We start from the raw sequence: 12500 nt of genomic DNA, 5'->3' as shown, positions 1-12500 counted from the left end.
GATCTGCCTGTCTGCTTCCTGATTGGTTAGTCATTGCGACCGGGGTTTTTTGCTCTGAAAGAATATATATTCAAAGAGTTGCGCAATATTTCCACGATTGTTCAAAAATAGCAGATCTACAAGTTCGAGTGCCGCGCTACGAACTTGTAGATCTGCTATTTTTTCAATAGCTAGAAAGTACAACACGTAATGCTTAAAACACCAAAAGGGGTTCCCGCCCTGAATGGGGGGAGAAGAGGAGAACACAGCAGCAGATTGGTGAGCTGCTGTGACAGGAGAAGGATGTCAAATGGAACACCATGGACAGCTCACTGTGATGTTAAACACACTTCAGCACCATGGACAGCTCACTGTGTTGTTATATAGAAACACACTTCAGCACCATGGACAGGTCACTGTGATGTTATATAGAAACACACTTCAGCACCATGGACAGCTCACTGTGTTTTTATATAGAAACACACTTCAGCACCATGGACAGCTCACTGTGATGTTATATAGAAACACACTTCAGCACCATGGACAGCTCACGGTGTTATATAGAAACACACTTCAGCACCATGGACAGCTCACTGTGATGTTATATAGAAACACACTTCAGCACCATGGACAGCTCACTGTGTTATATAGAAACACACTTCAGCACCATGGACAGCTCACTGTGTTATATAGAAACACACTTCAGCACCATGGACAGCTCACTGTGATGTTATATAGAAAGACACTTCAGCACCATGGACAGCTCACTGTGTTATATAGAAAGACACTTCAGCACCATGGACAGCTCACTGTAATGTTAAACACACTTCAGCACCATGGACAGCTCACTGTGTTGTTATATAGAAACACACTTCAGCACCATGGACAGCTCACAGTGTTGTTATTATAGAAACACACTTCAGCACCATGGACAGCTCACTGTGTTGTTATTATAGAAACACACTTCAGCACCATGGACAGCTCACTGTGTTGTTATATAGAAACACACTTCAGCACCATGGACAGCTCACTGTGTTGTTATATAGAAACACACTTCAGCACCATGGACAGCTCACTGTGATGTTATATAGAAACACACTTCAGCACCATGGACAGCTCACTGTGTTGTTATATAGAAACACACTTCAGCACCATGGACAGCTCACTGTGATGTTATATAGAAACACACTTCAGCACCATGGACAGCTCACTGTGATGTTAAACACACTTCAGCACCATGGACAGCTCACTGTGATGTTATATAGAAACACACTTCAGCACCATGGACAGCTCACTGTGATGTTAAACACACTTCAGCACCATGGACAGCTCACTGTGATGTTATATAGAAACACACTTCAGCACCATGGACAGCTCACTGTGTTGTTATATAGAAAGACACTTCAGCACCATGGACAGCTCACTGTGTTATATAGAAACACACTTCAGCACCATGGACAGCTCACTGTGTTGTTATATAGAAACACACTTCAGCACCATGGACAGCTCACTGTGTTTTTATATAGAAACACACTTCAGCACCATGGACAGCTCACTGTGTTATATAGAAACACACTTCAGCACCATGGACAGCTCACTGTGTTGTTATATAGAAACACACTTCAGCACCATGGACGTCACTTTCAGTAGAGGGCGCCAGTACACAGGTTCATGTATTTTTTTAGTTGCATTGAAATCCCCAATATTTTAGATCGCTTCATTGTGTTTGAAAAATAAACCGATCATCTCAGCCTTTCTGTCAGGGGGGTGGCTGTGTGTCGTTAATGATGTCCATTCATATTTGATACAGCCAGTTTTTTGGAGAAAATGGAATTAATGTTGTCGCAAAAGCCTTGAAACTACATATGAAGGCAATGTCGCTGCTAATATACGTCACGCCCAGCCTTCAACACATTATAGCGTTCCTGAGATTCCTCGTTGACGTAAGCTCAGCTGGTGGTGACTCGACTCGTACTAACCACGAAACATTAAATATAAATAAAATAAAAATAAACGTAATTACATTCAGTTTCTGTTGTGCGACGGGCAGATGCAGCCACCCCGCCTACCCGGGAATGTAGTCTCTGGGTTGTTTGACTCATTTCTAACGCTTATTTTGTTACTCTTTGGGTATATTTGTACATTTCCACCTTCAGTTCGATGCTTCATATCCATATGAGTGAAAAGGCCGGGGTGATCGGTTTATTTTTCAAACGCAGTTCTCATATGAAGAGATCTAAAATCCCCCCCTATGGGGATTTCAATGCAAATAAAAAATACATGAAGCTGGGGACTGGCGCCCTCTACAGACAGTGACGTCAGGACTTCGGTGCTCTATTGATCTGCATTGTGTGACCTCGGTAAATAGAAACGGATTTATTGAAGATTCTGACTTTACATACATTTTGTTTTGATTCATTGTATTGTTCCACTTTTTTTGCCGTGGCGATGCAAACACACGTTTTCTCATGCCAATATATTAAGCACCTTAACATTGAATTGAATTGAATTGGAGCTCTATGAGTGGGACTGGAATCACTGAATGAATGGGTCATTGCTGAGCTTGTAGATCTGCTGAAATATCCTCACAAGTGTTGATAAATCTTCTGTCATGAAAACCTTTCCTATTTTGGTCAGTGGATCAGATACGCATCGATTCAGCTCCTTGAGTTGAGAGCACTGGAACTTGGGAGTGCATGGGCTTTATGTGTGTGTGTGTGTGTGTGTGTGTGTGTGTGTGTGTGTGTGTGTGTGTGTGTGTGTGTGTGCGTGCGTGCGTGCGTGCGTGCGTGCGTGCGTGCGTGCGTGCGTGCGTGCGTGCGTGCGTGCGTGCGTGCGTGCGTGCCAAAACTATTGGCGTTTCCACCCCAGAAAAGAAGGAGGCAGATTGAATTGAGTGGGCGAGCGAGCACTAAGAGCTGTGTATTGAATTGCCTCTCTCTCTCTCTCTCTCTCAGTATAGTGTTACATCTAATTGAGTCAGTTATAACTACAGACTCTGAGGGTTCTATTTGAACCCCTTCTGGACGTGGGACCCTTTTGGTGTTTCAAGCATCATGTTCTGTTCTCGTCTGAGGACGACCTACAGAGTATACTTATACTTATACTTATACTTATACTATACATGTTCTGTTCTCTACAGAGTATACTTTAGCTGTTGAATTTAGCAGATCTACAAGCTCTCTTGTAGAGCGTGCGTGTACCTCTAGCCTGTATTCCAGTGTGTGTGTGTGTGTGTGTGTGCGTGCGTGCTTGTACCTCTAGCCTGTATTCCAGTGTGTGTGTGTGTGTGTGTGAGTGTGTGTGTGCGTGCGTGTACCTCTAGCCTGTATTCCAGGCCCACAGATCTCCGTTGCTCCTGGACTGTCCTGACGGATCGACCAGGGAACCATCTGACACCTCCTCCACTTGTGGGTCTTCCACCTGCACACACAAACACACACACACAGTACACACACCACGCACGCACACACACACAGTACACACGCCACGCACACGCACACGCACACACGCGCACACACACACACACACACACACACACACACACACACACACACACACACACACACACACACACACACACACACAGTACAAGGTGTGAACCTCACATTTTTTTCCCCCACCAATAAATTAGCTTTAAACTAAATTCTTACAAAATCGAGATTGTAAAATTGACGATCGACAATTTTTTTGCCCTATTTTTGGGCATTTAATTCTAGGCCAAAACCATGTGTTTTTCTATGTTCAATGTTTTTTTTGCACAACAGCGATATAATAACCAATAAGAAAATAATATAAAATAAAAACAACGCAGTACAATGTACTGTGTTGATGGAAAACTGAAACAGTCAACAGAATGGGTTCAAGGAAAGCACCGATCAAACTCAACACAAAGTCTGGATAATCACCAGAAAGCACCTAGTCTGAGGCTGTAGTGTGTAGGGCGTAGGATACATACTTGTATCCTTGACATGAGGGTGTAGTGTGTAGGAGGTAGTGTGTAGGGTGTAGGAGACATACTTGTAGCCTTGACATGAGGGTGTAGTGCATAGGATGTAGGATGCATACTTGTAGCCTTGACATGAGGGTGTAGTGTGTAGGAGGTAGTGTGTAGTGTGTAGGAGGTAGTGTGTAGGGTGTAGGAGACATACTTGTAGCCTTGACATGAGGGTGTAGTGTGTAGGAGGTAGTGTGTAGGGTGTAGGATGCATACTTGTAGCCTTGGCAGGAAGAGGGGGCGTCACACTCTCTCTCCTGACTCAGAACCTCAGGACAGTCCTGTCCGCCATTGGCTGGCAGCTGGATGACGATGCGTTTCCTGGACTGTTTCCTCTTGGCGCTGCGACCTTTAGAAACAGACGGAGGGACCCGTTTAAAGCCGTGGACTCCTCATGCACGGCGGGAAGCATGAGGTCAGTCCGTTGCTCTCCCCAGGTTGGCGGAGGGAGAGTAAAGCTACTGAAAAGATGGACCCCCAGTTTGACATGCATTTAGTCTACGGACCAGTTCATGGCATTTCTATCTCTGGGACCCCCATTTATATTGTAGAATCAATGTTAATTTAACTCTTAGAGTGTACAAATGGAATTTGTACACTCTCAGAGTTACAGACCCATAAGGGTCCATTTGGTTCCAAACTATCCTTTAGCTGGGGACCCCCTGGAACTATCCTTTAGCTGGGGACCCCCTGGATCTATCATTTAGCTGGAGACCCCCCCTGGAACTCCCTGAAGGACCCCTCTTTGGGAACCACTGCACTAGACAACAATGAGACACTGGGTGAAAAGAAAAAAGTGTTGCAAAAATGATGGGGTATAAATTTAGATGAAAGCAGAAATGTAGAAAAATGTGACCGAACGGCTATAAAACCATGATCCTGTTTGTCACGAGACGTTGATAATCTTTAATGAAAAGATAAGATCAAAATAAAACTGGAAATGTATTGTTGCCAGGCAACCCTCTCTCACATAGAGAGAGAACTTTAACCCATTCAGGTTTGGTGTTTTCAGCATTATGTCAAGCTTTTAGCTATACGCGCTTGTAGATCTGCTATTTTAGAAAAATCGTGAAAACGTGTGCAAATCTTTGAATATATTACATTCTTTCAGAGCGAACGTTTTATAACTCAAATCTTTTCTTCCGGGGGGGTCCCTGTAACAACGTATTTTCAGATGGTGGTCGGCGACCAAATATATATAATTCTGGGGGTCCTTGACATGAAATAGTTTGAGAACCAATGACATAGAAACGTTTTTTTTTTTTTCTTTTTAGAAAGCTGTCATGATTTAGAAGACATCATTGTTAGAATTGGCCTCAGGTCTGAACTGTAATCGCGGAGGCCGATGTGAAACCTCTTCTCCACTGAGGAGAGAAACAGAGGACAGAAGAGAAGGCTTGATGTGAAACGTCTTCTCCACTGAGGAGAGAAACAGAGGACAGAAGAGAAGGCTTGATGTGAAACGTCTTCTCCACTGAGGAGAGAAACAGAGGACAGAAGAGAAGGCTTGATGTGAAACCTCTTCTCCACTGAGGAGAGAAACAGAGGACAGAAGAGAAGGCTTGATGTGAAACCTCTTCTCCACTGAGGAGAGAAACAGAGGACAGAAGAGAAGGCTTGATGTGAAACCTCTTCTCCACTGAGGAGAGAAACAGAGGACAGAAGAGAAGGCTTGATGTGAAACCTCTTCTCCACTGAGGAGAGAAACAGAGGACAGAAGAGAAGGCTTGATGTGAAACCTCTTCTCCACTGAGGAGAGAAACAGAGGACAGAAGAGAAGGCTTGATGTGAAACGTCTTCTCCACTGAGGAGAGAAACAGAGGACAGAAGAGAAGGCTTGATGTGAAACCTCTTCTCCACTGAGGAGAGAAACAGAGGACAGAAGAGAAGGCTTGATGTGAAACGTCTTCTCCACTGAGGAGAGAAACAGAGGACAGAAGAGAAGGCTTGATGTGAAACCTCTTCTCCACTGAGGAGAGAAACAGAGGACAGAAGAGAAGGCTTGATGTGAAACGTCTTCTCCACTGAGGAGAGAAACAGAGGACAGAAGAGAAGGCTTGATGTGAAACGTCTTCTCCACTGAGGAGAGAAACAGAGGACAGAAGAGAAGGCTTGATGTGAAACCTCTTCTCCACTGAAGAGAGAAACAGAGGACAGAAGAGAAGGCGTGATGTGAAACCTCTTCTCCACTGAGGAGAGAAACAGAGGACAGAAGAGAAGGCTTGATGTGAAACCTCTTCTCCACTGAGGAGAGAAACAGAGGACAGAGGAGAAGGCTTGATGTGAAACCTCTTCTCCACTGAGGAGAGAAACAGAGGACAGAAGAGAAGGCTTGATGTGAAACCTCTTCTCCACTGAGGAGAGAAACAGAGGACAGAAGAGAAGGCGTGATGTGAAACCTCTTCTCCACTGAGGAGAGAAACAGAGGACAGAAGAGAAGGCGTGATGTGAAACCTCTTCTCCACTGAGGAGAGAAACAGAGGACAGAAGAGAAGGCTTGATGTGAAACCTCTTCTCCACTGAGGAGAGAAACAGAGGACAGAAGAGAAGGCTTGATGTGAAACCTCTTCTCCACTGAGGAGAGAAACAGAGGACAGAAGAGAAGGCTTGATGTGAAACCTCTTCTCCACTGAGGAGAGAAACAGAGGACAGAAGAGAAGGCTTGATGTGAATCCTCTTCTCCACTGAGGAGAGAAACAGAGAACAGAAGAGAAGGCTTGATGTGAAACCTCTTCTCCACTGAGGAGAGAAACAGAGGACAGAAGATGTGAAACCTCTTCTCCACTGAGGAGAGAAACAGAGGACAGAAGAGAAGGCGTGATGTGGAACGTCTTCTCCACTGAGGAGAGAAACAGAGAACAGAAGAGAAGGCTTGATGTGAAACCTCTTCTCCACTGAGGAGAGAAACAGAGGACAGAAGAGAAGGCTTGATGTGAAACCTCTTCTCCACTGAGGAGAGAAACAGAGGACAGAAGAGAAGGCTTGATGTGAAACCTCTTCTCCACTGAGGAGAGAAACAGAGGACAGAAGAGAAGGCGTGATGTGAAACGTCTTCTCCACTGAGGAGAGAAACAGAGGACAGAAGAGAAGGCGTGATGTGAAACGTCTTCTCCACTGAGGAGAGAAACAGAGGACAGAAGAGAAGGCTTGATGTGAAACCTCTTCTCCACTGAGGAGAGAAACAGAGGACAGAAGAGAAGGCTTGATGTGAAACCTCTTCTCCACTGAGGAGAGAAACAGAGGACAGAAGAGAAGGCTTGATGTGAAACCTCTTCTCCACTGAGGAGAGAAACAGAGGACAGAAGAGAAGGCTTGATGTGAAACCTCTTCTCCACTGAGGAGAGAAACAGAGGACAGAAGAGAAGGCTTGATGTGAAACCTCTTCTCCACTGAGGAGAGAAACAGAGGACAGAAGAGAAGGCTTGATGTGAAACGTCTTCTCCACTGAGGAGAGAAACAGAGGACAGAAGAGAAGGCTTGATGTGAAACCTCTTCTCCACTGAGGAGAGAAACAGAGGACAGAAGAGAAGGCTTGATGTGAAACGTCTTCTCCACTGAGGAGAGAAACAGAGGACAGAAGAGAAGGCTTGATGTGAAACCTCTTCTCCACTGAGGAGAGAAACAGAGGACAGAAGAGAAGGCTTGATGTGAAACGTCTTCTCCACTGAGGAGAGAAACAGAGGACAGAAGAGAAGGCTTGATGTGAAACGTCTTCTCCACTGAGGAGAGAAACAGAGGACAGAAGAGAAGGCTTGATGTGAAACCTCTTCTCCACTGAAGAGAGAAACAGAGGACAGAAGAGAAGGCGTGATGTGAAACCTCTTCTCCACTGAGGAGAGAAACAGAGGACAGAAGAGAAGGCTTGATGTGAAACCTCTTCTCCACTGAGGAGAGAAACAGAGGACAGAGGAGAAGGCTTGATGTGAAACCTCTTCTCCACTGAGGAGAGAAACAGAGGACAGAAGAGAAGGCTTGATGTGAAACCTCTTCTCCACTGAGGAGAGAAACAGAGGACAGAAGAGAAGGCGTGATGTGAAACCTCTTCTCCACTGAGGAGAGAAACAGAGGACAGAAGAGAAGGCGTGATGTGAAACCTCTTCTCCACTGAGGAGAGAAAACAGAGGACAGAAGAGAAGGCTTGATGTGAAACCTCTTCTCCACTGAGGAGAGAAACAGAGGACAGAAGAGAAGGCTTGATGTGAAACCTCTTCTCCACTGAGGAGAGAAACAGAGGACAGAAGAGAAGGCTTGATGTGAAACCTCTTCTCCACTGAGGAGAGAAACAGAGGACAGAAGAGAAGGCTTGATGTGAATCCTCTTCTCCACTGAGGAGAGAAACAGAGAACAGAAGAGAAGGCTTGATGTGAAACCTCTTCTCCACTGAGGAGAGAAACAGAGGACAGAAGATGTGAAACCTCTTCTCCACTGAGGAGAGAAACAGAGGACAGAAGAGAAGGCGTGATGTGGAACGTCTTCTCCACTGAGGAGAGAAACAGAGAACAGAAGAGAAGGCTTGATGTGAAACCTCTTCTCCACTGAGGAGAGAAACAGAGGACAGAAGAGAAGGCTTGATGTGAAACCTCTTCTCCACTGAGGAGAGAAACAGAGGACAGAAGAGAAGGCTTGATGTGAAACCTCTTCTCCACTGAGGAGAGAAACAGAGGACAGAAGAGAAGGCGTGATGTGAAACGTCTTCTCCACTGAGGAGAGAAACAGAGGACAGAAGAGAAGGCGTGATGTGAAACGTCTTCTCCACTGAGGAGAGAAACAGAGGACAGAAGAGAAGGCGTGATGTGAAACGTCTTCTCCACTGAGGAGAGAAACAGAGGACAGAAGAGAAGGCTTGATGTGAAACCTCTTCTCCACTGAGGAGAGAAACAGAGGACAGAAGAGAAGGCTTGATGTGGAACGTCTTCTCCACTGAGGAGAGAAACAGAGGACAGAAGAGAAGGCTTGATGTGAAACGTCTTCTCCACTGAGGAGAGAAACAGAGAACAGAAGAGAAGGCTTGATGTGAAACCTCTTCTCCACTGAGGAGAGAAACAGAGGACAGAAGAGAAGGCTTGATGTGAAACCTCTTCTCCACTGAGGAGAGAAACAGAGGACAGAAGAGAAGGCGTGATGTGAAACCTCTTCTCCACTGAGGAGAGAAACAGAGGACAGAAGATGTGAAACCTCTTCTCCACTGAGGAGAGAAACAGAGGACAGAAGAGAAGGCTTGATGTGAAACCTCTTCTCCACTGAGGAGAGAAACAGAGGACAGAAGAGAAGGCGTGATGTGAAACGTCTTCTCCACTGAGGAGAGAAACAGAGGACAGAAGAGAAGGCTTGATGTGAAACCTCTTCTCCACTGAGGAGAGAAACAGAGGACAGAAGAGAAGGCTTGATGTGAAACCTCTTCTCCACTGAGGAGAGAAACAGAGGACAGAAGAGAAGGCTTGATGTGAAACCTCTTCTCCACTGAGGAGAGAAACAGAGGACAGAAGAGAAGGCTTGATGTGAAACCTCTTCTCCACTGAGGAGAGAAACAGAGAACAGAAGAGAAGGCTTGATGTGAAACCTCTTCTCCACTGAGGAGAGAAACAGAGGACAGAAGAGAAGGCTTGATGTGAAACCTCTTCTCCACTGAGGAGAGAAACAGAGGACAGAAGAGAAGGCTTGATGTGAAACCTCTTCTCCACTGAGGAGAGAAACAGAGGACAGAAGAGAAGGCTTGATGTGAAACCTCTTCTCCACTGAGGAGAGAAACAGAGGACAGAAGAGAAGGCGTGATGTGAAACCTCTTCTCCACTGAGGAGAGAAACAGAGGACAGAAGAGAAGGCTTGATGTGAAACCTCTTCTCCACTGAGGAGAGAAACAGAGGACAGAAGAGAAGGCTTGATGTGAAACCTCTTCTCCACTGAGGAGAGAAACAGAGGACAGAAGAGAAGGCGTGATGTGAAACCTCTTCTCCACTGAGGAGAGAAACAGAGAACCGATTTTTCTTTCGCTCGATAAATTATTGGCGTGGCTGAATCTCCAAAGGCTTCATCCCTCATCCCTAAACTTAAATTTTGCCTTTTTTTTTTTTACTTTTTGAAAATCATTTTAAAATAGTTCAACTTGCCGATATACATCTAACACGTTGTGAGCTTGTAGATCGGCTATTTGAACTATTTTAAAAGGGATTATTTTAAAGTAAAAAATGGCAAATACGTTTAGGGATAAGGGTTAACCCATTCTGGGCGGGAACCCATTTTGGCACTATGTTATGCTTTAGCTATTGAAAAATAGCAGATCTGCGCGCTACGAGCTTGTAGGTCTGCTATTTTTTGAAAAATCGAAGAGCGCCTGACAAAGAAGACATTTTTTTAGAATCTGATCTCAGGTCAGAATGAAAACTGTCAGGATGTAGAAGACATTTTTTTAGAATCTGATCTCAGGTCAGAATGGGTTAAGGGGTGGCGCAAGATACAGCCCTGAATCTCCACAGACGTCACTCACAAAGAGGAGTTAACGGGAAATTATGGTCACTGTATTAGCCAATCAGAAGCCCTCCGTGTATACCTGCTTGGCATGTTGACGGACAGGTGCTCCAGTCGCTGTACGGCGTAACGATGCAGTCCCGTTTACAGGGCAGGAGGCACGGCCGCACGGTGTCTGGGCGCAGGGACTCAGGGCACCTGAAGGGGGAGACATTACACACATTACACTCTCAGAGTCACAGACCCATAAGGATCCATTTGGTTCCATGTGTTACACTCTCAGAGTCACAGACCCATAAGGGTCCATTTGGTTCCATGTGTTACACTCTCAGAGTCACAGACCCATAAGGGTCCATTTGGTTCCATGTGTTACACTCTCAGAGTCACAGACCCATAAGGGTCCATTTGGTTCCATGTGTTACACTCTCAGAGTCACAGACCCATAAGGGTCCATGTGGTTCCATGTGTTACACTCTCAGAGTCACAGACCCATAAGGGTCCATTTGGTTCCATGTGTTACACTCTCAGAGTCACAGACCCATAAGGGTCCATTTGGTTCCATGTGTTACACTCAGAGTTACAGACCCATAAGGGTCCATTTGGTTCCATGTGTTACACTCTCAGAGTTACAGACCCATAAGGGTCCATTTGGTTCCATGTGTTACACTCTCAGAGTCACAGACCCATAAGGGTCCATTTGGTTCCTATGAATCATTTAGCTGGGGACCCCGTGGAACTCCCTCAAGGACCTCTGGGGGGTCCCCGGACCACACTTTGGGGAACCACTGCTGTATTCCATCGCTAGCTAGCGGTGACCACCTCAAAAAGCTTTGATCTGGAAGCGGAGTGATGTAGAATAAACAGCTGTACCAGATGTACCTCTCTACATGGAATAGAAATGACGGAATCAGTCGCGACGTTCTGACGACTCCAATCCACTGAGTGCATATCACCCCAGAGGGAGAATATACATGACAGAGACCTTCAACACAACACTCCACACACAGATACAACAAAGCATGCATATGGTGCCACATGCATGTGGTATACGTATCGCCCTGCAGGGACGATATGACACAGACGCTCTGGATCTGCGCCAAGGAGGAGGAAGAGGAACGGGGCTGTGAGGCTTTGTTCGTTCCCTGGCGGATCTGCCTTCTGTGTGCGTGTGTGCGTGCGTGCGTGCCTGCGTGCGTGTGCGTGTGCACGTGTGCACGTGTGCCTGCGTGTGTGTGTGCATGCATCGCCGCAGGTATAAACAATAGCCTGGTGTCCATGGCTAGCATGAGGTGTAAAGTAACTCAGTACATTTACTCAAATACTGTATTTAAATGCTGTTTTTACGGTGCTGGTATAATCTCACACTATATATATATATATATAAATACTGTATTTAAATGCTGTTTTTACAGCGCTGGTATAATCTTACACTTGACTGTTAGAGGGATTGTTTTACGGTGCTGGTATAATCTTACACTTGACTGTTAGAGGGATTGTGACATTAAAAAAAAGGTTTTGGAATTGTTCTTATTTTTTTTTTAGGTGTTCTAATCTCAATTGCACCCAAAAAAAACATGAACTTTTAACATTCAGTAGATTTTCTGTGATCTGGGGTTTTCTGGCTCAAACAGGTGCTCTGATTTGCCAGCAGTTTGTGATGTAAGAGCCTGCAAATCCCATATACGTCAATGGGATTTGCCAGCAGATGTCACTGTTTTCACTGTTTTGCCTGTTTTCATTGTAGCTCAAAAGGCTTCCAAACCCCAAAGAAAACTTCAGACCACAGAAAATCCACTGAATGTTCAAAGTTCAGGTTTTTTTGGGTGTAATTGAGGTCATAAAACCTAAAAGAAAAAAGAAAAACTAAAACAAATGAAAATGAATGTCATAAAACCTTTAATAATTATAATATACCTACTAGAGCGTTTTAGAGTGCTTGTATATCTTACACTGTTCATTTTATAATAAACTATATCTGTGCCCTAGTGTATATATAATATATAATATATCTTATACTTGACTGTTAATATTATATTATACTACAGCGGTACAGTGCTTG

At 45.0% G+C, this 12500-nt stretch overlaps 1 protein-coding gene across 1 annotated transcript in view; it reads right to left on the bottom strand.

Moving 5' to 3' along the window:
* Positions 1-12500, bottom strand: part of LOC308332469 (thrombospondin type-1 domain-containing protein 7A-like) — a gene marked incomplete at both ends in the record, with an annotated part of 118552 nt that overhangs the window by 40312 nt on the left and 65740 nt on the right. Inside the window, 3 exon segments of the mRNA XM_080788375.1 lie at positions 3299-3402; positions 4193-4325; positions 10524-10639. Of these exon segments, the coding sequence (XP_080644501.1) occupies positions 3299-3402; positions 4193-4325; positions 10524-10639 (353 nt within the window).

This window comes from Protomyctophum bolini (genome assembly GCF_963924005.1).
Source record: "Protomyctophum bolini genome assembly, chromosome: 17".
Taxonomy (NCBI): Eukaryota; Metazoa; Chordata; class Actinopteri; order Myctophiformes; family Myctophidae; genus Protomyctophum; species Protomyctophum bolini.
The sequence above is the reverse complement of the archived record's forward strand: the minus strand, read 5'-3'. Positions and strand labels throughout refer to the sequence as shown.